Source organism: Leucoraja erinacea, chromosome 12 (assembly GCF_028641065.1).
Source record: "Leucoraja erinacea ecotype New England chromosome 12, Leri_hhj_1, whole genome shotgun sequence".
Classification (NCBI taxonomy): Eukaryota; Metazoa; Chordata; class Chondrichthyes; order Rajiformes; family Rajidae; genus Leucoraja; species Leucoraja erinaceus.
Window position 1 is genome coordinate 5,571,470 of NC_073388.1, and position 24,814 is coordinate 5,596,283.

The 24,814-nt window shown below is 47.3% G+C and overlaps 1 protein-coding gene across 5 annotated transcripts in view; it reads right to left on the bottom strand.

The window, feature by feature from the left end:
• LOC129702021 (neuronal migration protein doublecortin-like) overlaps positions 1-24,814 on the bottom strand; it is a 151,516-nt gene that overhangs the window by 113,217 nt on the left and 13,485 nt on the right. For all 5 annotated transcript variants that reach the window (XM_055643517.1, XM_055643516.1, XM_055643515.1 and 2 more), the window contains exon 3: positions 13,951-14,294. In XM_055643517.1, the coding sequence (XP_055499492.1) occupies positions 13,951-14,294 (344 nt within the window). The remainder of the gene's footprint in view (positions 1-13,950; positions 14,295-24,814) is intronic.

A 24,814-nucleotide genomic window follows, 5' to 3' on the forward strand; every position in this document is an offset into this window, starting at 1 on the left:
GCTCATCTGCGAGGGAAAAGGCAAGGTTCCAAGGCATGGTGGCACAGCGGTAGAGTTGCTGCCTTAAAGCCCTGTCCCACTGTACGAGCTCATTCAAGAGCTCTCCCGAGTTTAAAAAAAAATCAAACTCGTGGTAAGCACGTAGAATGTACGTAGCGGGTATGTTGGAACTCGGGGACGTCTCTTAGCGGCTCGTAACGCTAACGGCAGGCACTCGGGAAACGCGGTAAGCTCGTGATGACTTTTCAACATGTTGAAAAATGTCCACGAGAGCCCCGAGTACCTACGAGCGGCCATTACCGTAATTCTCAGAGTTCGAATCAGGGGAAACGCGGGAGAACTCTTGAATTACCTCGTACAGTGGGACAGGCCCATTACAGCGCCAGACACCCTGACCACGAGGTTCGATCCTGACCACGGGTGCTGTCTGTACTGAGTTCGAACTTTCTCCCCGTGACCTGCGTGGGTTCTCTCCGGGTGCTCCAGTTTCCTCCCACACTCCAAAGACGTGCAGGTTAGTAGGTTAATTGGCTTCGACATAAATTGTAAATTGACCCCGTGTGTGTGTGTGTGTGTGTGTGTGTGTGTGTGTGTGTGTGTGTGTGTGTGTGTGTGTGTGTGTGTGTGTGTGTGTGTGTGTGTGTGTGTGTGTGTGTGTGTGTGTGTGTGTGTGTGTGTGTGTGTGTGTGGTGTGTGTGTGTGTGTGTGTGTGTGTGTGTGTGTAGGTGTGTTGTGTGTATGTGCCAGTGTGCGGGGATCGCTGGTCGGTGCGGACTCGGTTGGCTGAAGGGCCTGTTTCTGTGCTGAATGTCTAAAAGTCTAAAGATTTCTAATATCTAAGTGCTGGAGTAACTCCCCCCCTCCCCTCCACATGTATCCACCTACATTCGCTAAGATTTGCCCTGCCCCCACCAGCTCCACTACTTAATCCATGATAGATTTGGAAACACCGAGTGCTGGAGTAACTCAGCGGGTCAGGCAACATCTCTGGAGAACATGGATAGGTGATGTTTCGGGAAGGGACCTTTCATCGGACTGAATGTGGATCGCCTACCAGCGATCCCCGCACGCTAACACTATCCGACACACACACACACACACACACTCTAGGCACAATTTCCAATGATACCAAGCCAATTAAACCTACAAACCTGTACGTCTTTGGAACATGGGTGGAAACTGGAGCACGAGGAGAAAATCCAGAACGTACAAACTCCGTACAGACTGCACCCGTAGTCAGGATCGAACCCGGGTCCCTGGCGCTGGGAGGCAGCAACTCTACCGCTGCGCCACCGTGCCGCCCATGGTTTAAAGCCGTATCTGCAGTTCCTTGTGTTAAAAGTAGATGGGAGAGCACTCATGAACAAAACAAAATAAGCTTCAGAGTGAAAGAAGGAGGTTTTACTATCCAGAATCTTCTCAAAATAGACAATAGACAATAGATGCAGGAGTAAACTAGTCGGCCCTTCGAGCCAGTACTGGCATTCAATGTGATCATGGCTGATCATCCCCAATCAGTAGCCCGTTCCTGCCTTCTCCCCATATCCACTGACTCCGCTATCTTTAAGAGCTCTATCTAGCTCTCTCATGAAAGTATCCAGAGAACCCGCCTCCACCGCCCTCTGAGGCAAAGAATTCCACAGACTCACAGCTCTCGGTGTGAAAAAATGTTTCCTCACCTCCGTTCCAAATGGCTTACCCCTTATTCTTAAACTGTGGCCCCTGGTTCTGGACTCCCCCCAACATTGGGAACATGTTTCCTGCCTCTAGCGTGTTCAAACCCTTAATAAGATCCCCTCTCATCCTTCTAGATTCCAGAGTGTATAAGCCCAGCCGCTACATTCTCTCAGCATACAACAGTCCCGCTATTCCGGGAATTAACTTGGTGAATCTACGCAGCACTCCTTCAATTCACTGGAGTTTAGAAGGATGAGGGGAAGATCTTATAGAAACATATAAAATTATAAAAGGATTGGACAAGCTAGATGCAGGAAAAATGTTCCTGATGTTGGGCGAGTCCAGAACCAGGGGGCCACAGTCTTAGAATAAAGGCGAGGTCATTTAAGACTGAGGTGAGAAAAAACACACCAGGGAGTTGTGAATTGGTGGAATTCCCTGCCACAGAGGGCAGTGGAGGCCAAATCACTGGATGGATTTAAGAGAGAGTTAGATAGAGCTCTAGGGGCTAGTGGAGTCAAGGGATATGGGGAGAAGGCAGGCACAGGTTATTGATAGGGGACGATCAGCCATGATCACAATAAATGGCAGTGCAGGGCCGAATGGCCTCCTCCTGCACCTATTTTCTATGTAGCTATGTTTCTAATAGCAGCTTTTCACTGACATTCTGAGAAAATGTTTTGCCTGCAGTCCATCAAATCTACACATTGCGGTTTGGAGGCTAAATGTCGATTATTTGCTACCTGTGGATTAGCTGAGAGTCACCAAATGCCCGAGGGGAGAGAGCGGGCGTAGCATTTCCTGATTACTCCCCAATTGCAGAGCAATAGAGTGCGATCAAACCACTTACAAGGAGCAGTTACCTCTTGGCAGAGTTGCAAGAACCACAAAACATTCTGCACCACTTTGTAAAACACAGGGTTTGGGACGAGAGCCAAACATTCACAATGTAGCTCACTCGCAAACACTGAGAGCAACGACAGCGACCCTGTGTGTAGAAGGCTCTCTGCCCAAGATCACTCACCTTGCATACAAACCATAGGAGGTAGACACAAAACGCTGGAGGAACTCAGCGGGTCAGGCAGGCGACATCTCTGGAGAGAAGGAATGAGTGACGTTTCGGGTCGAGACCCTTCTTCAGACCAAGAGTTGGGGTGAGAGAAACGAGAGATATAGACCCGATGAGTTACTCCAGCTTTTTGTGTCTATCTTTGGTTTCCTTCCTAAACATAGAAAATAGCTGCAGGAGTAGGCCATTCGGCCCTTCGAGCCTGCCCCCATTAGGGTGCACTAGGCAAATAGTGGCACAGTGGTAGTGCTGCAGTCTTACAAGTCCAGAGACCCAGGTGCTGTCTGTATGGAGTTTGCATGTGACCACGTGGGTTTTCTCCGGGTGCTCTGGTTTCCTCCCACATTCCAAAGACATACAGGATAATGCTAGTGTAGGATAATGCTAGTGTACGGGTGATCGTTTGGTCAGCAGGGACTCAGTGGGCCGAAGGGCCTGTTTCCGTTCCGTATCTCCGAAACTGTGAGCAAATTTGGGCTTCCATATCTGAGGAAGGATGTGCTGGCTCTGGAGAGGGCCCAGAGGAGGTTTACAAGAATGATCCCAGGAATGAGTGGGTTAGCATATGATGAGCGTTTGACAGCACTGGGCCTGAACTCGCTGGAGTTTAGAAGGTTGAGGGGGGGGACCTTATTGAAACTTACCGAATAATGAAAGGCCTGGATAGGGTGGATGTGGAGAGGATGTTTCCACTGGTGGGAGAGTCGAGGACCAGTGGTCATAATCTCAGAATTAAAGGGCGCTTTAGAAAGGAGGTGAGGACGAACTATCAGAGGGTGGTGAATCTGTGGGAACTCATTGCCAGAGAGGGTTGTGGAGGACAAGTCAGGGGATATTTTTAAGGAAAAGATAGACAAATCCTTGATTAGAATGGGTGTCAAGGGTTATGGGGAGAAGGCAGGAAAATGGGATTGGGAGGCAGAGATCAGCCATGATTGAATGGAGGAGTAGACTCGATGGGCCGAATGGCCTAATTCTACTCCTATAACTTGTGAACTAAAACTAAAATTGATTACTATAATAACATGAGAAGGTACAACCTAACCCGATCAGGGGCAATGATTCTGTTTGTCCTCTCAGAGTTCTCCAGTCTGCAGTTCAAAGGATTAAAGCTGGCAGCAGCAAAAGCCATAACTGCACAGATTCCTCCCTTGATGGCTTTTCTAAATTGCCAAGCAATACCATAAAACATTCTGTTCCACAGCTTTATGTGGAAGTTTGTTCTACGCTGTGGACAGATTGCCGTCTCTAGATATGAACAAGCCAAGTAGTTGTGCGGCACGGTGGCGCAGTGGGTGGAGTTGCTGCCTTACAGCGCCAGTGACCCGGGTTCGATCCTGACCACGGGCGCTGTCTGTAAGGAGTTTCTACCTTCTCCCCGTGACCTTTGTGGGATTTTCTCCTGGTGCTCCGGGATCCTCCCACAGCCAAAAGATGTGCAGAATTCATTGGCTTCTGCAAGTTGTAAATTCTTCCTAGTGCGTCAGATAGAAACATAGAAACATAGAAATTAGGTGCAGGAGTAGGCCATTCGGCCCTTCGAGCCTGCACCGCCATTCAATATGATCATGGCTGATCATCCAACTCAGTATCCCGTACCTGCCTTCTCTCCATACCCCCTGATCCCCTTAGCCACAAGGGCCACATCTAACTCCCTCTTAAATATAGCCAATGAACTGGCCTCAACTACCCTCTGTGGCAGAGAGTTCCAGAGATTCACCACTCTCTGTGTGAAAAAAGTTCTTCTCATCTCGGTTTTTTAAAGGATTTCCCCCTTATCCTTAAGCTGTGACCCCTTGTCCTGGACTTCCCCAACATCGGGAACAATCTTCCTGCATTAGCCTGTCCAACCCCTTAAGAATTTTGTAAGTTTCTATAAGATCCCCTCTCAATCTCCTAAATTCTAGAGAGTATAAAAACCAAGTCTATCCAGTCTTTCTTCATAAGACAGTCCTGACATCCCAGGAATCAGTCTGGTGAACCGTCTCTGCACTCCCTCTATGGCAATAATGTCCTTCCTCAGATTTGGAGACCAAAACTGTACGCAATACTCCAGGTGTGGTCTCACCAAGACCCTGTACAACTGCAGTAGAACCTCCCTGCTCCTATACTCAAATCCTTTTGCAATGAAAGCTAACATACCATTCGCTTTCATTACTGCCTGCTGCACCTGCATGCCTACCTTCAATGACTGGTGTACCATGACACCCAGGTCTCGCTGCATCTCCCCCTTCCCCAATCGGCCACCATTTAGATAATAGTCTGCTTTCCCGTTTTTGCCACCAAAATGGATAACCTCACATTTATCCACACTATACTGCATCTGCCAAACATTTGCCCACTCACCCAGCCTATCCAAGTCACCCTGCAGTCTCCTAGCATCCTCCTCACAGCTAACACTGCCCCCCAGCTTAGTGTCATCCGCAAACTTGGAGATATTGCCTTCAATTCCCTCATCGAGATCATTAATATATATTGTAATATAGTGCAAGTGTACAAGATGATCACCGATCAGTAGGCCGAAGGGCCCGTTTCAACGCGGTATCTGTAATGTTAACTCTGAAATCTAATAAGGATAGGCTGAAGAAAGGCCCCAACCCGAAATGTCGCCCAACCATTTTCTCCAGAGATGTTGCCTGACCTGCTGAGCCACTCCAGCACATTGTGCATTTTGTTTTGAGGATAAGGCAGGCAGAATATTAATGTAGAACAATTCTTATGTTAAATAACAGGTAACTTAGTTGAAACACTGAACAAGGGCATGTGGGCAGACTTCAAATAAATACCCGAGCAGGAAAGAACTGCAGGTACACAAAATTGCTGGAGAAACTCAGCGGGTGCAGCAGCATCTATGGAGCGAAGAAAATAGGCGACGTTTCGGGCCGAAACCCTTCTTCAGACTGATGAGGGGTGGGAGGGGAGAAGGAAGGAAAAAGGGGAGGAGGAGGAGCCCGAGGGCGGGGGGATGGGAGGAGACAGCTCGAGGGTTAAGGAAGGGGAGGAGACAGCAAGGGCTAGCAAAATTGGGAGAATTCAACATTCATGCCATCAGGATGCAAGCTGCCCAGGCGGAATATGTTGGTTTAAATCGACGATAGACACAAAGAGCTGGAGTAACTCAGCAGGACAGGCAGCGTCTCTGGAGAGAAGGAATGGGTGACGTTTGGGGTCGAGATCCTTCTTCATGAACCTTCAAATACCTGATTGGCTCAGACTCAGTCTGACAAAGGTCCTGTTTCCACGATGTATCTGTAAAGTCCATCACCGGCTCTGACCTCCCCACCGTCGAAGGGATCTATCGTAGTCACTGTCTCAAAAAGGCGGCCAACATCATCAAAGACCCACACCATCCTGGCCACACGCTCATTTCACCACTGCCATCGGGTAGGAGGGACAGGAGCCTGAAGACTGTAACGTCCAGGTTCAGGAATAGCTACTTCCCCACAGCCATCCGGCTATTAAACACTACAACAAATAAGCTCCGAACTGGAACAGACTTTTATTATTATTGCACTATAATTATTTGTTTATTTATTGAGTATGCGTGCATGTGTATATACACACTGAACTTTTTTTCTTCTCTAGTCATGTACTATGTGTACATATTCTGTTGTGCTGCAGCAAGCAAGAATTTCATTGCCATATCTGCGACATCTATACTATTACTAAAACTCTCATCTTGACCAATTCCTGTCTGCGTTGTAATTAAATCTGCACGAAAACGATCCCCACAGCGCTACGATTTTTCGCCACCTTACTCACCATTCTTCTCTGCTGCAAGTCAAATAAGTTTTGTTCCGATCAGTGAAATAGTACAAAAGCTATGAAGGTTTTGAAAATTCACCCGCCCCCACAGTCCCTCCCCCCCACACCCCCCCCCCCCCCCCCCATACCCCCTCCCCCCCCACCCATACCCCCCCACACACAATCCCTCCCCCACCCCACCCAACAACCCCCCCCTCCCACACACCACCCCCCCCTTCCCCACACACCCCCCATTCCCCCCTTTCCCCCACACCCCCCTCCTCCACACACAACCCCTCCTCCCCCACACCCCCAGCCCTGTGCCCACACACACACCCTCCCCCCCACACACACACACCCTCCCCCACACACAAAAACCCACACCACACACACACACACCCCACCCCCACACACACACACACACACACACACACACCACACCCTCCCCCACACCCCTAGTATGATAATTAAACACTCTTGACTCTTTTGAAAAGGTCTAACAAGCATTTGCTTACAAAAATAAATTGTAAGAATATCTCCCGATGTAAGAATGTAAGAATGTTCCCGATGTTGGGGGAGTCCAGAACCAGGGGCCACAGTTTAAGAATAAGGGGTAAGCTATTTAGAACGGAGATGAGGAAACACTTTTTCTCCCAGAGAGTAGCGAGTCTGTGGAATTCTCTGCCTCAGAGGGCGGTGGAGGCGGGTTCTCTGGATACTTTCAAGAGAGAGCTAGATAGAGCTCTTAAAGATAGTGGAGTCAGGGGAAATGGGGAAAAGGCAGGAACGGGGTACTGATTGGGGATGATCAGCCGTGATCACATTGAATGGCGGTGCTGGCTCGAAGGGCCGAATGGCCTACTCCTGCACCTATTGTCTATTATCTAACGCTAGCCTACTACACACACAATGGGGACAATTTACAATTGTACCAAGCCAGTTAACCTACAAACCTGCACGTCTTTGGAGCGTGGGAGGAAACCGGAGCACCCGGAGAAAACCCACGCAGGTCACGGTGAGAACGGACATACAGACAAGCACCCGTGGCAGGAATGGGGTACTGATTGGGGATGATCAGCCGTGATCACATTGAATGGCGGTGCTGGCTCGAAGGGCCGAATGGCCTACTCCTGCACCTATTGTTTACTGTCTACCTCCCTAAAATCACACACAATCCGCAAAAGAGAATCGAATGACGTTCAAGTTCCTGCTTAGAATTTTAATTATCACTTTTTGCTCTCGATTTACCGCAGAACTGACTTGAAATCTTTGTTGCAACCGCATTAATTGCTACCTATCCAAGAACTTGGATGTTCTCGGTCATTAAGCTGCAATTTTTATGTTTGTGGATCTCTGCCAGAGACTAAAGTGTACTTAAAATATTCCTTCCTCTCTTTTGACTAATGCAGATTTAATGTCATCTTGTAAAAATATGCAGTGGTGAATAAATATGTTTTTCAAATCAAAGAGTAGGGACTTCACCACATGCAAGAACGAATAACTTCACCGAGGATGGTAACTTTCCACAAGAGTAAGGAAACGGACTCGGCAGGGGGTGCAAGTGCAGACGGCTAGCAGAGAGAGGAATCATGCGGACTCAGGGCACCATGCTGGGAACCCACGCCGATAATAGTGAAAACCAGCGACTACAAGTGATTTAAATGGCCCGGTTGCAAGTTAGGGCGAAATAGTCTGGATAGGCTTTCAGAGCCTCCCCCACCCCCACCAGCCTGTGACTACGCTAGACTTTAATATACAAGTATGCAAAAACAAACTAATTAGTGCCAAAGTTAAAGTACAGTTACGGCAACCGACATATCTTGGCAGTGATTAGTATTCAAATTCCATATATTCTCCACAGATAGATACATAGAAACATAGAAAATAGGTGCAGGAGGAGGCCATTCGGTCCCTTTGAGCCAGCACCGCCATTCATTACGATCATGGCTGATCATCCCCAATCAATAACCCGTGCCTGCCGCCTCCCCATATCCTTTGATTCCACTAGCCCCTAGAGCTCTATCTAACTCTCTCTTAAATCCATCCAGTGATTTGGCCTCCACTGTGGCAGGGAATTTCATGGCTTAAATGGCATCCCCTTTATTCTAAGACTGTGGCCCCTGGTTCTGGACTCGCCCAACATTGGGAACATTTTTCCTGCATCTAGCTTGTCCGGTCCTTTTATAATTTTATATGGTTCAATAAGATTATCCCCCTCATCCTTCTAAACTCCAGTGAATACAAGCCCAGTCTTTTCAATCTTTCCTCATATGACAGTCCCGCCATCCTCTTATGACAGTCCCGCCTTCCCGCTGAGTTACTCCAGCACTTTGTGTCCATCTTCACATTCGATATACTTGTGCTTAATAAACACCAAAGGTAGACACAATAAAACTGGAATAGCTCAGCAGGTCAGGCAGCATCGCTGGGGAAAAGGAATAGGGAACGTTTCGGGTTGAGACCCTTCTTCAGACTGAGAGTAAGGGGAAAGGGAAAAGAGGGATATCTACCCACTTGTGACATTCTTTAACATTTTTTTTGTATACCAGATTAAATTTTGTTTACATCTGAATTTTTATAATGGAGATTGATACATTCTTGATTAGTACGGGTGTCAAAGGTTACAGGGAGAAGGCAAGAGACTGCAGTTGATAGGGGGATACAGATAGATCAGCCATGATCGAATGGCAGAGCAGACTCGATGGGCCGAATGGCCTAATTCTGCTCCTATGTCTGCCGGTATGGCTTATTTCCCTTCACACAAATCATCACAATATTAATTTTCCAGCGAGGATATTGAAAAAGCTGGAAGGTAGACAAAAACGTCACCCATTCCTTCCCTCCATAGATGCTGCCTCACCAGCTGAGTTCCTCCAGCATTTCTGTCTGCCTTCGATTTTTCCAACATCTGCAGTTCTTTCTGAAAAAACTGGTGCAGCTCGGCGGGTCAGGCAGCATCTCTGGAGAAAAGGAAGGGGTGACTTTTCGGGCGAGTCCATTCTTTAGACTCTGAAGGGTCTCGACCCAAAACATCAACTATCCCTTTTCTCCTGAGATGCTGCCTGACCCGCTGAGTTACTCCAGCTTTTTGTGTCTATCTTTGGTGTAAACTGCATCTGCAGTTCCTTCCCACACATGAATTTTCCAGCATCTGTCACAGATTCCACTAAGTACCAAACGACATGTCTTGAAGAAGTGAGCAACATGAAAACTTTAGTTTGCAGATACAGCGCGGAAACAGGCCCTTTCGACCCACCGGGTCCGCGCCGACCAGCGATCCCCGCACATTAACACTATCCTACACCCACTAGGGAAATTTTTACATTTACACCAAGCCAATTAACCTACATACCTGTACGTCTTTGGAGTGTGGGAGGAAACCGAAGATCTCGGAGAAAACCCACGCAGGTCACGGGGAGAAGGTACAAACTCCGTACAGACAGCGCCCGTAGTCAGGATCGAACCCGGGTCTCCCGCACTGCATTCGCTGTCAGGCACCAACTCTACCCACTGCGCCAGCCACCGTGACCGCCCTTTGATGCAAGTATATGCGTTTATTGAGAAGACACCACCGACACGTGGACAGGACATTGACATACCTGCTTCCTTCAGGTGAAGTCCTCAATCTCCGCGTTGCTCCTGGTCATTCCCAATCACACGACCTCTCAGGAAATAGCAGAGCCAATTGAGCCCAATCAACTAGTGTTGACGTTAGATGTGAACTTTTGCGTGGGCCACACATGATAAGTTTGATTTCTCTCAGACGCTGAGCTCCCATTTCCATCACATCAGAGTCATAGCGCGATGGAACAGGCCCTTCGGCCCAACATGCCAACACCGACCAACATGCATGCCCCTTCTATACTAGTCCCATCTGCCTAGATTTGGCCCATTTCCCTCTCAATAGATAATAGGTTTTAGGAGTAGGCCATTCGGCCCTTCGAGCCAGCACCGCAACCTATCCTATCTGTCTGAATGTTTCTTAAATGTTGCGATAATCCCTGCCTCAACGACCTCTGGCAGCTCATTCCATACACCCTCTACCCTTTGTGTAAAATAGTTACCCCTCGGATTCCTATTAAATCTTTTCCTCCCCCCTCACCTTAATCCTTTGTCCTGTGGTTTTCGATTTCCCAACTCCTAGCAAAGACTGTGTGTTTACCCAATCTATTCCTCTTGTGATTTTGTACACATCTATAAGATCACCCCTCATCCTCCTGTGTTCCAAGGAATAGAGTCCCAGCTTGTTCAACCTCTCCCTGTTGTTCAGGCCCTCGAGTCCAGGCAACATCCTCGTAAACCATCCCTGCGCCCTTTCCAGCTTGGCACCATCCGTCCAATGCAAGAGGGTGCCCAAAACTGAACACAATACAGCCTCTATAACTGCAACTTCCACCCTCAATATTCTGACTGATGGAGGAATAATGAGATGTCTGCTTCATACGAGTGGAAGACAAGCACCGCAGACACATTGCAAAACTCATGGATCTTTCTTATTTCAAACTACTGGAGACTTGGGGTGGCACGGTGGTGCAGCGGTAGAGTTACCGCCTCACAGCGCCAGAGACCCGGGTTCGATCCCGACAACGGGGGCATGTCTGCACGGAGTTTGTACGTTCTCCCCGTGAGCTGCGTGGGTTTTCTCCGGGAGCTCTGGCTTCCACCCACTCTCCAAAGATGTACAGGTTTGTAGGCTAATTGGCTTGGTAAAACTGTACGTTCTGCCTCGTTCGTGCAGGATAGTGTGTAAATGTGCGGGGATCGCTGGTAGGCATGGGCTCGGTGGGCCGAAGGGCCTGTTCCCACGGTATACCTCTAAACTAAACTAAACTAAACTGGGGCCAAGTCTTCAAACTACATTGCAAGGTCAGAATAACTCATGGATCCTCCTTAATGCTGACAATTTGTTATCTTGACACTGCCCTGACAATCCTCGCCCACATCCGAACAGAGCCTCAAGGACAAAGCTGCAAAGACTCCACTTCAACGAGTCATTCTTCTATATCGGGAGATGCGGTCATGAGCCGTGCATCTTAGTAACGTCAGTCTGCAACTTCACTTGACAGCCACCATCTGCAGTTTCTTCCCACGTAACAAGTTGGATCAATTGGATCGCCCCTCTCCCATCTGAGTCTGAAGAAGGGTTTCGACCCAAAACATCACCCATTCCTTCTCTCCAGGGATGCTGCCTGTCCCGCTGAGTTACTCCAGCATTTTGTGTCTATCTTTGGCAAAAGGTACAGAAGTGTGAAAACGCACGCCTCCAGATTCAGGGACAGTTTCTTCCCGGCTGTTATCAGGCAACTGAACCATCCTACCACAACCAGAGAGCGGTCCTGAACTACTATCTACCTCATTGGTGACCCTCGGACTCTCCTTGATCGGACTTTGCTGGCTTTACCTTGCGTTAAACGTTATTCCCTTTATCATGTATCTGTACACTGTAAGTGGCTCGATTGTAATCATGTATTGTCTTTCCGCTGACTGGTTAGCACGCAACAAAAGCTTTTCACTGCATCTGACAATAAACAAAACTGAACTCAACCTTGCCTTAAATGATATTATTAGGGGACGTTTAACCACTGCCCCATTTAATATCTCCAAATATACATGAGCAATGGTTGCAAGATTTAAAAAATGAATTTACACAATAGTGTATCAGAAGAGACTGCATCAATCCCACCTTTCTCTCGTGTCCCTTGGTGGCTTGTGGCCTTGGCAATATTTGGAGAAGGCATACCACCAATTTTTTTTAAACATATAAAACGCAGACAAAGTTTCAGAAATCAGTGGAAGGCCTTAGATCCATTTTGAATAAAGACTTTACACTTTAATGATACAGCGTGGAAACAGGCCCTTCAGCCCACCGAGTCCGTGCCGGCCAGTGATCACCCCGTACACCAGCACTATCCTACACACTAGGGGCAAATACAATCTTTGCTGAATCCTCTTAACCTACAAACCGTTTTCGGATGTGGGAGGAAACCAGAGCACCTGGAGGGAAACCCACACGGTCACAGGGAGAATGTACAACCTGTGTGTAGGAAGGAAATGCAGATCAGTCTGAAGATTGGTCTCAACCCAAAACGTCGCCCATTCCTTCTCTCCAGAGATGCTGCCTCACCCGCTGACTTACTGTAGTTCATTATGGTGCTCCAAACATATTATGGACCAAATCTCATTATTACGCAAGCACAAAGCTGGATAACGCTACTGTACAAGGGAAGGGGAGGAATTCAGGTGTGGTCGATCTAACGCTCCCACAATCAGCCTGTACCCAGAGAATTTCTATTAGAGTTGCTGCCTTACAGCACCAGAGACCCGAGTTCGATCCTGACTACGGGTGGTGACTGTATGCAGTTTGCCTGTTCTCTCTGTGACCACGTGGGTTTTCTCCGGGTGCTCTGGTTTCCTCCCACACTCCAAAGGCGTGCAGGTTTGCTGTGTATTTGGCTTGGTATTAAAAAAAAAATAATAATAATAATAAATAAATAAAAATTTGTAAATTGTCCCTAGTGTGTGTAGAATGGAACTTGTTTACAGGTTGATCAGTGAGCTGTAGGGCCCGTTTCCATGCTGTACCTCTAAACTAAACTAGTTCACTATATTAGCTGTATTACATCAACACTGACGGGAGTAAACTTAATTACCCAAGTCCAACTTTGGATAACACCAAAGAGTCTGAAGAAGGGTCTCGACCCGAAACGTCACCTATTCAATCTCTCCAGAGATGCTGCCCTGTCCCGCTGAGTTACTCCAGCTTTGAACCGATCTGATAATACTACCGGGACTGGGTATGAGACGAGTTGATGATTTGTAACAAACGACATTGGTTTCATAATGATTTATCTGACGTTATATACAACAAGTATATACAATAGAACTTTATTCATCCCAGGAGGGAAATGGATCTGCCAACAGTCATAAAACACACAAGATACTTGAAACATGAAATTACAGAATCAAGGGATATGGGGAGAAGGCAGGAACGGGGTGCTGATTTTGGATGATGAGCCATGATCACATTGAATAGCGGTGCTGGCTCGAAGGGCCGAATGGCCTACTCCTGCACCTATTGCCTATGTTTCTAAAGTGACGAGTGGAAAGGATTATGGATGTGCAAAGATTGGGGAGGATGTGGGGAGGAGGGGGGGGAGTCAGTCTACCCCACGACAGAAGGGGGAGAAGTTATACAGTTTGATAGCCACAAGGAAGAAGGATCTCCTGTGGCGTTCTGTGCTGCATCTTGGTGGGACAAGTCTCCTGCTGAAGGTGATCCTCGGGTTGACCAGTGTATCACCATTACACACACACACACACATACACAATAAAGTAGAAACATTGGGATCGTCAGTCATTTAGATAGATCACAGGTTTCATTGGACAGATCCATTATCAGTTGTTCAGGACTCGTACAGGCACAGACATGATATCTCACCTGGAGGAGGAGAAAGACTCACCTGTTTGCCGTCCAAGGTGTAGAGTTTCTTCACGATCCCCGTCTCGAGCTTGATGGCCTCGGTGATGTCGGTCAGGACCTGCTCGAAGGAGTGCGCGGTCTTCTTGTTGAGCAGGACCCTGACGGCCTTGCGTGGCTTGACGCCGCTGCGGATGACAGTCACCAGCTTGGGGCGGACAAAGTCCTTGGTCTCCTTAACCTCGGTCATGTTCTTGGCGCTGGCAAGTGACTGGGGCACCTTCTGGGTTCCAGAGGTCTTGACGTTGACCGACCAGTTGGGATTCACGTTCTTGGTGTAGTCCACCTTCTTGAAGATGTCATGCGAGGAGCAAACGTAGCTCTCTCCTAAACGGACGAGAAAGAAAATGCAAGGTACAATTTGGCGGCACAGCAGTAGAGATAGATAGGTATAGATATGCCATTTATTGTCACTATACATGTACAATGAAATTAAAAGCTGCTCGTACTCAGTGCATACATATAATTTAGTACAAAAAACAAGAAACAGAAAACAAAAACAAAAGGGAGAAGGGGTGGAGGGGGGGGATAGGTGCACAATTCTGCGGCGCTATATACATATCTATAAAGGCAAAATGGTGAAGGAGATGTTTAAAGATTATATTAAATATTTTTTTTTTTTTAATTTTAATGTTAAAAATTACAGTTTCAATACACATTACAGTTCCAAATTTCATTATGTGGATATAATAGATGGAAGTCTGGGTGTTGGGCTGTAAAGTCAGTGCATGTGTGAATTAAGAGTAGTTATAATTTTCGGAATTGACTTAAGAGTTGCTGACTATGGTGACTATGGGTCCCGACTATGGGTGCTGTCTGTACGGAGTTTGTATGGACACTCCTTCCACCAGAAAAAACTTCACTACTACGACTGTATGTACGTATATATATTTATTGCTCATTATTCTATGTTCGCTCTTCTGGGTGAGATGCTAACTGCATTTCGTTGTCTCTGTACTGTACACTGCACAATGGCAATAAAGTTTGAATCTGAATCTGAATGTTCTCCCCGTGACCTGCGTGGGTTTTCTCTGGGTGCTCCGGTTTCCTCCCACACTCTAAAGACGTACAGGTTTGTCAGCTAATTGGCTGAGCATAAATGTAAATTGCTCCTAGTGTGTGTAGGATAGTGTTGGTGTGCGGGGATCGCTGGTCGGCGCAAACTCGGTGGGCTGAAGGGCCTGTTTCCGCACTAAACTAAACTAAAAGCTTGCGCGGCACAGTGGCACAGCAGTAGATTTGCTGCTTTACAACTCCAGAGGTCCGGGTTCGATTCTGACCACGGGGGATGTCTGTACAGAGAGTTGGTACATTCTCCTTGTGACCATTGACTTACTTATTGGAACAAATGCTCTGAGAGCATTAGAACCTGTATAGATAATTAGGAGCCAAGGGGATGGACAGTATGATATGAAGACATTGCTAGAATGGCTCCTTGTGCTGAAGGACCTGTTTCCACGCTGTATCACTCCATGACTTTGTTATCACCTCGTCCCCAGCCAACAATGGACCATTGTGGGCTCCACTTTTCCCCCGAGTCCTCGAAGCAGGCTCTGCTTAGATCTGTACCTTCCCACACCTCTAGTTTCCCCTTCCCCGACCCTCAGTCTGATGAAGGGTCTTGACCCGAAATGTCACCTACTCCTTTTCTCCACAGATGCTGCCTAACCCGCTGAGTTACTCCAACGTCTTGTGTCTGCCTTTGACTTTAACCAGCATCTGCATTTCCTTCCTACACACGGTTTTATGAATGGGCTCAGTACGCACTTTGTTCCGTCAGATTCTTAATTGCTTCTCTCTTTGCTTTTGATCCCAGTTGAGACATCGAGTTAAAAGCCTTGTGTAACTTCACACTTAAAGAGCTAAACTAAAAACTCACTAATGTCTACTTTTATTCAATTAATTAATAACATTTGAGCTAAGGTTCTCTCTTGCCTTTTGGGGATGGTAACAGAAGAATAATAATATTGCATTCCCAAAGTTGAGAAAAATGTACAAAAGAGATTAATTTAATTCATAAATACATGGTATTCCATGAATATTCAGGAACATTTCTAGCAAGATCAGGCATTTTGTCCCAATTGTTAATTGGACTTCATTGTTATGATGCTGAAATCTTGCCTAAAACACAAAGTGCTGGAGTAACTCAACGGGTCGGGCAGCATCTCTGGAGAACATGGATAGGTGACAATTCAGGCCAGAACCCACCATCAGACTGAAGAAGTGTCCTAAACCAAAACGTCACCCTTCTTTTTTTCACTAGAGATGCTGCCTGACCCGCTGAATTACTCCAGCACTTTGTGTTTCTTTTGGCATAAACCAGCATCTGCAGTTCTTTTGTTTCTACGAATGCTGGAATTTTGCTTGGAACACAGAATGCTGGAGTAGCTCGGTGGGCCAGGCAGGGTGGTGGGTGCATGGAACGAGCTGCCGGAGGAGGTGGTTGAGGCAGGGACTATCGCAACGTTTACGAACCATTTGGACAGGTACATGGATAGGATAGGTTTAGAGGGATATGGACCAAGCGCAGGCGGGTGGGACTGGTGTAGGTGAGGCATGTTGGCCGGTATGGGCAAGATGGGCCGAAGGGATTGTATTGTATCCATGCTGTAAGACTCCATGAAAACTGAAGCCATGGTAACTGTGTCAATGAACCTACAGCATTTCCTCATTTGACTGGCGGTGCCTGCCTGTAAATCATTCTAATGCCAGTGTGAACCATTACCATGCATCAAGTGTGTAGGAAGGAACTGCAGATGCTGGTTTAAACTGAAGAAACAAGACACAAAAAGCTGGAGTAGAGGGCCTGTCCCACGTGCATGCGACTGCAAGCGGCGAGCGAGACCTAACGTGGTCGCTTGAGCCGTACGGCCTCGTGTGGCCGGTCCCACTTCGATCGCCGGAGCCGTATGGAGTTGTGCGGAGCTGGTCCCGACATCGCGCGGGGCTCCGAAAAACTGACCGTGTTCAAAAATTCTGCGCGGCAATGACTTGTCGGCCCGCAGCCGCATTGAGGCCGTACGCAGCGTCTTGACAGGCGTACGCTAGCGCTGGTGTTGCGCGATGACATCACCGCCCGCCGTGGCGTTGCATGATGACGTAACCGCCCGACGCCGTGCGACGTCCAAATTCAGTTGGCCCGCCTCCTGCCCAGCTGATTGGTGACTATGATGTCGGGACCAGCCCCGCACAACTCCAAACGGCTCCGCGGTTGGAAGTGGGACCGGCCCCGCGAGGCCGTACGCCTCAAGCCACCACGTTTGGTCGCGCTAGACCCATGCAACCGCATGCTGGCGGGACAGGCCCTTAACTCTCTCTCTCTCTCCATACCTCCACCTTCCCAGTTCTCCGACCAGTATGACTGCCCCCCTGAATACATGTTACCTCTGTTTGCTTTATTGTCACCTTCTCCGGGCTAACAGTGATCAATTCCACATTTTCCTCGATCTCGATCTCTTTTGATGTCTCGTTTTCACACCTTAGCCTTCCTTATCTCTGTGTCTCTCGCTCCCCTAGCTCTCACTCTGAAGAAGGGTCTCGATCCGAAACGTCATCCATTCCTTCTATCCAGAGATGCTGCCTGTCCCGCTGAGTTAAGGGCCCGTCCCACATGGCGACTTGATTTTTTTCGGCGACTGCCGGGGTCATATCAGGGTCGCCAAAAGATTTCGAACATTTCAAAATCCAGCGGCGACAAAAAAAAATGTTGCGAGACCTGAAAAATCACCGTCGCGTCTTGCTGCGGATTTTTCCTTGACCAGATACGTCAGTCAAAGATGCCGTCGCTCAACAAACCTTGTTCGGCAAAAAGCAAAAAGTGATATGAAATGTCTCTGGCAGCAGGGCCAAAAATGTAGGCATCAAGTCAAAGCACTTGTAGCTTCCCACATTAAATCCTAAATATGCCCATAAAATGACTCCTCGTATCCAAAGGAAATACATTAATAATGAGATGACTAACAAAGTGAATTGCTGTCACATAAATAAGCAAACACCAAATGAAAGGCAACCAATTAAATGAGGAGTGTATCTCACCTAGCTTTACAATGCTGCCATTAAATAAATACTCACAAAGCTATCAGCTCCAAACACATTCTACGCCCTGCCCTTTGCCTTAAGCCAGCCAGCAAAATAGAAACAGACAGGAGTCCACTAATATTGCATCATTTCTCGTCTTGTTGAGGGCACACCATGGCCATGCCTGCTGTTCATTGTCATCTTCAGGGTGTGACAGATTTGAGAGAGTCCATATCCACAGCTCCCATTTTAAATGTGAACAATGGCCCAGAAATTAAATCACTTAGCCCCTGTTCATTTCAGTGGCACACGATTCAAAATGGAACCTGGACAGAGTGAAATGTGATATCAACCATTCCCCGACTCATCTCTCTTTATGTGTAGGAAGGAACGGCAGATGCTGGCTTTACACCGAAGATAGAGGCACACACAGAATGCTGGAGCAACTCAGCGGGTCAGGCAGCATCTCCTTCCACCCACTGATGCTGCCTGTCCCGCTGAGTTACTCCAGCATTGTGTGTTTCTATCTCATTTCATATCACTCCAGGAGGCGCGTAGGCACACGGAGTCTCTTGCTCAGAGTAGGGTAATCGAGATCCAGAGAACATAGGTTTAAGGTGAGGGGGGAAAGATTTAATAGGAACCACTACACACCTAACTGATATATAACATAATACTAATCAATTAACTTGAGTATTGGGATGTAATGTTAAAATTGTACAAGGCATTGGTGAGGCCAATTCTGGAGTATGGTGTACAATTTTGGTCGCCTAATTATAGGAAGGATGTCAACAAAATAGAGAGAGTACAGAGGAGATTTACTAGAATGTTGCCTGGGTTTCAGCACCTAAGTTACAGAGAAAGGTTGAACAAGTTAGGGCTTTATTCTTTGGAGCGCAGAAGGTTAAGGAGGGGACTTGATAGAGGTCTTTAAAATGATGAAAGGGATAGACAGAGTTGACGTGGATAAGCTTTTCCCACTGAGAGTAGGGAAGATTCAAACAAGGGGACATGACTTGAGAATTAAGGGACTGAAGTTTAGGGGTAACATGAGGGGGAACTTCTTTACTCAGAGAGTGGTGGCTGTGTGGAATGAGCTTCCAGTGAAGGTGGTGGAGACAGGTTCGTTTTTATCATTTAAAAATAAATTGGATAGTTATATGGACGGGAAAGGAATGGAGGGTTATGGTCTGAGCGCAGGTAGATGGGACTAGGGGAGAATACGTGTTTGGCACGGACTAGAAGGGTCGAGATGGCCTGTTTCCGTGCTGTAATTGTTATTGTTATATGGTTATAAATGACGGGACTAGTTACATCAACGGGTGACACAGCGGTAGAGTTGCTGCCTTACGGCGTCAGAGACCCGGGTTCGATCCAAACTATGGGCGCTGTCTATACGGAGTTTGTACGTTCTCCATGTGACCTGCGTGGGTTTTCTCCGGAATCCCCGGTTTCCTCCCACACTCCAAAGATGTACAGGTTGGTGGGCTAATTGGCTTGATAAAATTGTAAATGATCCATAGTGTGTGTGAGAGAGTTTTAGTGTGCGGGGATTACTGCTCGGCTCGGACACGGTGGACCGAAGGGCCTGTTTCCGCGCTATATCTCTAAACTAAAGTGTACATAGGTGGCGCCGTAATGACCGCCTCGCCAACAATCCGTCTCATCCTTTTCTTTCTTTGTTGTTCTTTAAATATGTGTTGAATGTATGTTTTAGTGTTCTTTAGCTTTGTTTTATGTGTGTGGGGGGAACTCTTTCTAATCTCTTACCTCGACGGAGGTACCGTATCTCCGTCCGCACTGCGGCCTAACATCGAGGAGCTGGCGGCCTCTAGCTGGGGACCGACTTTGAGAGCTCCACCTGCAGGAGCCTGTGGACTTTAACATCGTGGAGCTCACGGTCCCCTTGGTTAGGGACCCACTTCGGGAGCTCCAAGCCTCAGGATCTTCGACCGCCCCCGACACGGGAGCTTTGATCGCCCCGATCGCGGATGGTTTGACTGCCCCGACCGTGGGAGAATAAAGACGGAAGAAGATTAGACTTTATTGCCTTCCATCACAGTGGGGAATGTGGGGAATCCACTGTGGTGGATGTTTATGTTAACTGTTATGTAGTTGTGAGTCTTGTTGCTTTTGTACACATGACAATAAAGGACTGTTGAACCTTCGAACATCTTGGTCAGCATGGGCAAATTGACTGAAGGGCCTGTCTCCATGTTGAATGACTTCATGATGAAGAATTAGCTAATAAAATCAGATGAATACGAATCGCAATGTGCTGTTTATGAATTCACATCCTGTTTATACATTAGGTTCTTATCTATATGAAACTAGTGCACAGACATAGGTTAAAGGCACATCAAAAAAATACATTCTAAAGACTTGGCAAAGAAGTGGTATTTGGACTGAGCCAACACTCCCCACATAGCAAGCCAAATATAATAAGACTTATGGCATTATGACATGTACAGGTCACACTAGGATTCACTGTATCTCAGAATAGACTGCAAACTGTGATGGCCATGCCTTTGTTTAGAACTTCAATTAATTATCAAGTGAAATGAGCAGCCCAAATTTAAATCAAATGGCCTGTAATTACTAGGATATTTTTACCACATGAGATTAACGGTTATTAATGCACAGCTGACGTTTGGTTTAGTTTAAGAAGGAACTGCAGATGCTGGAAAAAATCAAAGGTAGACAAAAATGCTGGAGAAACTCAGCGGGTGAAGCAGCTATTCCATAGACCATAGGCTCCTTCTCTCCATAGATGCTGCCTCACCCGTTGAGTTTCTCCAGCATTTTTGTCTACCTTTAGTTTAGTTTAGTTTAGTTTAGATCCAGCATGGAAACAGGCCATTCGGCCCACTGAGTCCGTGCCGACCATCGATCACCCATTCACACTAGTGCTATATTATCCCACTTTACGCCCATTCCTTACACACCAGCGACATTTCTACAGAGATCAATTGACCGTGGGATGTGGGAGGAAACCGGAGCACCCGGAGGAAACCCACGCGGACAGAGGGAGAACGTGCAAACTCCACACAGACAGCACCCGAGGTCAGGATCGAACCCTGGGGATATAATGAGGCAGTGACTATACTTGATGGATTACGCCTGTGCACTGCCTCAGTATAATCCATTATTATTCCACTCTTGTACCCAAGTGTGATTGTGTCTGTGCATAATAAGATTTTTAATGAACGATATGATTTAAAAAAAAATCATTTTTACCTCGGTACATGTGGCAGTTAGGTGACCATTGACTATTGAGTACTAAGTATCAGAAAGTAGACACAAAATGCTGGAGTAACTCAGCGGGACAGGCAGCATCTCTGGAGAGAAGGAATGAGTTTCGGGTCGAGACCCTTCTTGAGACCGTCCCGCTGAGTTACTCCAGCATTTTTCTTCTATCTTCAGTTTATCTTCGACTGCCAATAACTGACCCTCTTCTCACTTTTCATTTTAATCCTCAGCCTTCAAGGGTCGTCAAGAGAGTTTTACTGTGATACGTCTCAAACCGGAACGACAAAATTCTTATGAATGAATGCATGAATTCAATTAATTTATTCCTCAGAATAAAAAGTATCTTTGCAAAGGAGATGAGGAGGAATTTCTTCCGTCAGCGGGTGGCGAATCGCTGGAATTCAATGCTACAGATGGCTGTGGAAATCAAGTCAATGGGTATTTTAAAGGATTTAAGGATTTGAGTAGAGGAGCAGAGAGGTTCTACTGCAGTTGTACAGGGTCTTGGTGAGACCACACCTGGAGTATTGCGTACAGTTTTGGTCTCCAAATCTGAGGAAGGACATTATTGCCATAGAGGGAGTGCAGAGACGGTTCACCAGACTGATTCCTGGGATGTCAGGACTGTCTTATGAAGAAAGACTGGATAGACTTGGTTTATACTCTCTAGAATTTAGGAGATTGAGAGGGGATCTTATAGAAACTTTCAAAATTCTTAAGGGGTTGGACAGGCTAGATGCAGGAAGATTGTTCCCGATGTTAGGGAAGTCCAGGACAAGGGGTCACAGCTTAAGGATAAAGGGGAAATCCTTTAAAACCGAGATGAGAAGAACTTTTTTCACACAGAGAGTGGCGAATCTCTGGAACTCTCTGCCACAGAGGGTAGTTGAGGCCAGTTCATTGGCTATATTTAAGAGGGAGTTAGATGTGGCCCTTGTGGCTAAGGGGATCAGGGGGTATGGAGAGAAGGCAGGTACGGGATACTGAGTTGGATGATCAGCCATGATCATATTGAATGGCGGTGCAGGCTCGAAGGGCTGAATGGCCTACTCCTGCACCTAATTTCTATGTTTCTATGTTTCTATGTTCTAAAGCAGAGAGTGACAAAACTCTTGATTAGTGCGTGTGTCAGGGTAATGGTGAGAAGGCAAGAGAATGGGGTTGGGAGGGAGAGATAGATCAGCCCTGATTGAAAGGCGGAGTAGACCCAATGGGCACAATGGCCTACTTCTGCCCCCATGACTTATAGAGTCACAGAGTGATACAGTGTGGAAACGGGACACTCAGCCCAACTTGCCCACACCAGCCATCATGTCCCAGCTAGACAACATCTTTCTTGTAACACAGTGCCCAGAACTGAACACAATACTCGAAATAAACTTGCAGCAGCAAGTGCACACAGCCGTGAGCTTACACAGTTAAACAGCCATCATATTATTACCTGGAGGAATTAAATGGGGAAGTTCTGCCTCAAGTAAAATGAGGCAGAAGGAGCAGCTTTGTTGCCAGAAGGCAAGTGCAAATTCAAAGAGGTTCCAGATGCTCCCGGCTCACCCCAAGGAACTATTCAAGATAGAGCCATCCAGTTACACAGTGTGGAAACAGGCCCTTCGGCCTAGCTTGCCCACACTAACCAACGTGTGGACACACATGCTAGAGGCAGGAAACATGTTCCCGATGTTGGGGGAGTCCAGAACTAGGGGCCACAGTTTAAGAATAAGGGGTAAGCCATTTAGAACGGCGATGAGGAAACACTTTTTCTCACAGAGAGTTGTGAGTCTGTGGAATTCTCTGCCTCAGAGGGCGGTGGAGGCCGGTTCTCTGGAAACTTTTAAGAGAGAGCTTCATAGGGTTCTTAAAGATAGCAAAGTCAGGGGATATGAGGAGAAGGCAGGAACGGGGTACTGATTGGGGATGATCAGCCATGATCACATTTAATGGCGGTGCTGGCTCGAAGGGCCGAATTGCCTACTCCTGCACCTATTGTCTATTGTGTCCCACCTGCCTGCATTTGGTCCATATCCCTCCCAACCTGTCCAATCCATGTACCTGTCTGCTTCTAAAAATGTTGCGATGGTCCTTGCCTCAACTACCTCCTCTGGCGGCTCGTCCCATACATCCACCACCCTTTGTGTAAAAATAGTTACCCCTTAGGTACCCCTATTAAATCTTTCCCGCTTCACCTTAAACTTATATCCTCTGGTTCTCGATTCCCCTACTCTGGGCAGCATCTATGGAGCGAAGGCATATGTGACATTTCGGGTTGAGACCCTTCTTCAGACTGATGTGGAGGTGGGGTGGGGGTGGGGGGGGGTGGGAAAGAAGAAAGGAAGAGGCGGAGACAGTTGGCTGTGGAAGAGCTGGGAAGGGGAGGGGAGGGGAGGGGAGGGGAGGGAGAAAGCAAGGACTATCTGAAATAGGAAAAGTCAATGTTCACACTGCTGGGGTGTACACTGCCCAAGATTTTTCCAGCATCTGCAGTTCTTTCTTAAACAATCAGCAAGACCACCCACTTTTGTACCATCAGCGAACTTGCTAATCTTGCCGTTTGCATTCTCTATTACCTCGAGGAATTAAATCGGCAGCTCCAAATGAAATTAGGTTGAAGGGATGGCTTTGGTGCCTGAAGTGTGGTCAAATTCAATGAGTTTCTAGACACTCCCAGTGGACCCAAGTGCACTATTTGAGATCTATAGACACAAAATGATGGAGTAACTCAGCGGGACAGGCAGCATCTCTGGAGAGAAGGAATGGGTGACGTTTTGGGTCGAGACCCTTTCCTAGAGTGATGTTTTGACCCGAATCGTCACCCATTCCTCCTCTCCAGAGCTGCTGCCTGTCCCGCTGAGTTACTCCAGCATTTCGTGTCTTCCTTCGGTTTAAACCAGCATCTGCAGTTCTTTCCCACATGGAAACTGCCTCAGAGGGCAGAGGGTGGAGGCCGGTTCTCTGGATGCTTTCAAGAGAGCTAGATAGGGCTCTTAAGAATAGCGGAGTAATGCCCCTGTCCGACTTAGGAAACCTGAACAGAAACCTCTGGAGACTTTGCGCCCCACCCAAGGTTTCCGTGCGGTTCCCGGAGGTTTTTGTCAGTCTCCCAACCTGCTTCCACTACCTGCAACCTCCGGCAACCACCTGTAACCTCCAAGAACCGCACGGAAACCTTGGGTGGGCCACAAAGTCTCCAGAGGTTTCCGTTCAGGTTTCCCAAGTGGGAAAGGGGCATTAGGGGATATGGGGAGAAGGCAGGAACGGGGTACTGATTGGGGATGATCAGCCATGATCATATTGAATGGTGGTGCTGGCTCGAAGGGCCGAATGGCCTACTCCTGCACCTATTGTCTATTGGAACTATTTGAGATGATTAGTTTCCAGGCTTTGGTGAGAATTTAAAAAACTAAATCTTACAGCCGGTAACTTTTCTTTAAGTGTAACTATCAAATTCCAGGGTAGGTTTATGAAGGAAGGCTATTAATATTTCTGCTAACTAACAGTGAGGAATTTATTGGGCAGGGCAGTGCGTGGAAAGGAATTATTTCACAGCTGCTGCAGGGTGTATAAGAGTGGATTAGTCGCCTAAA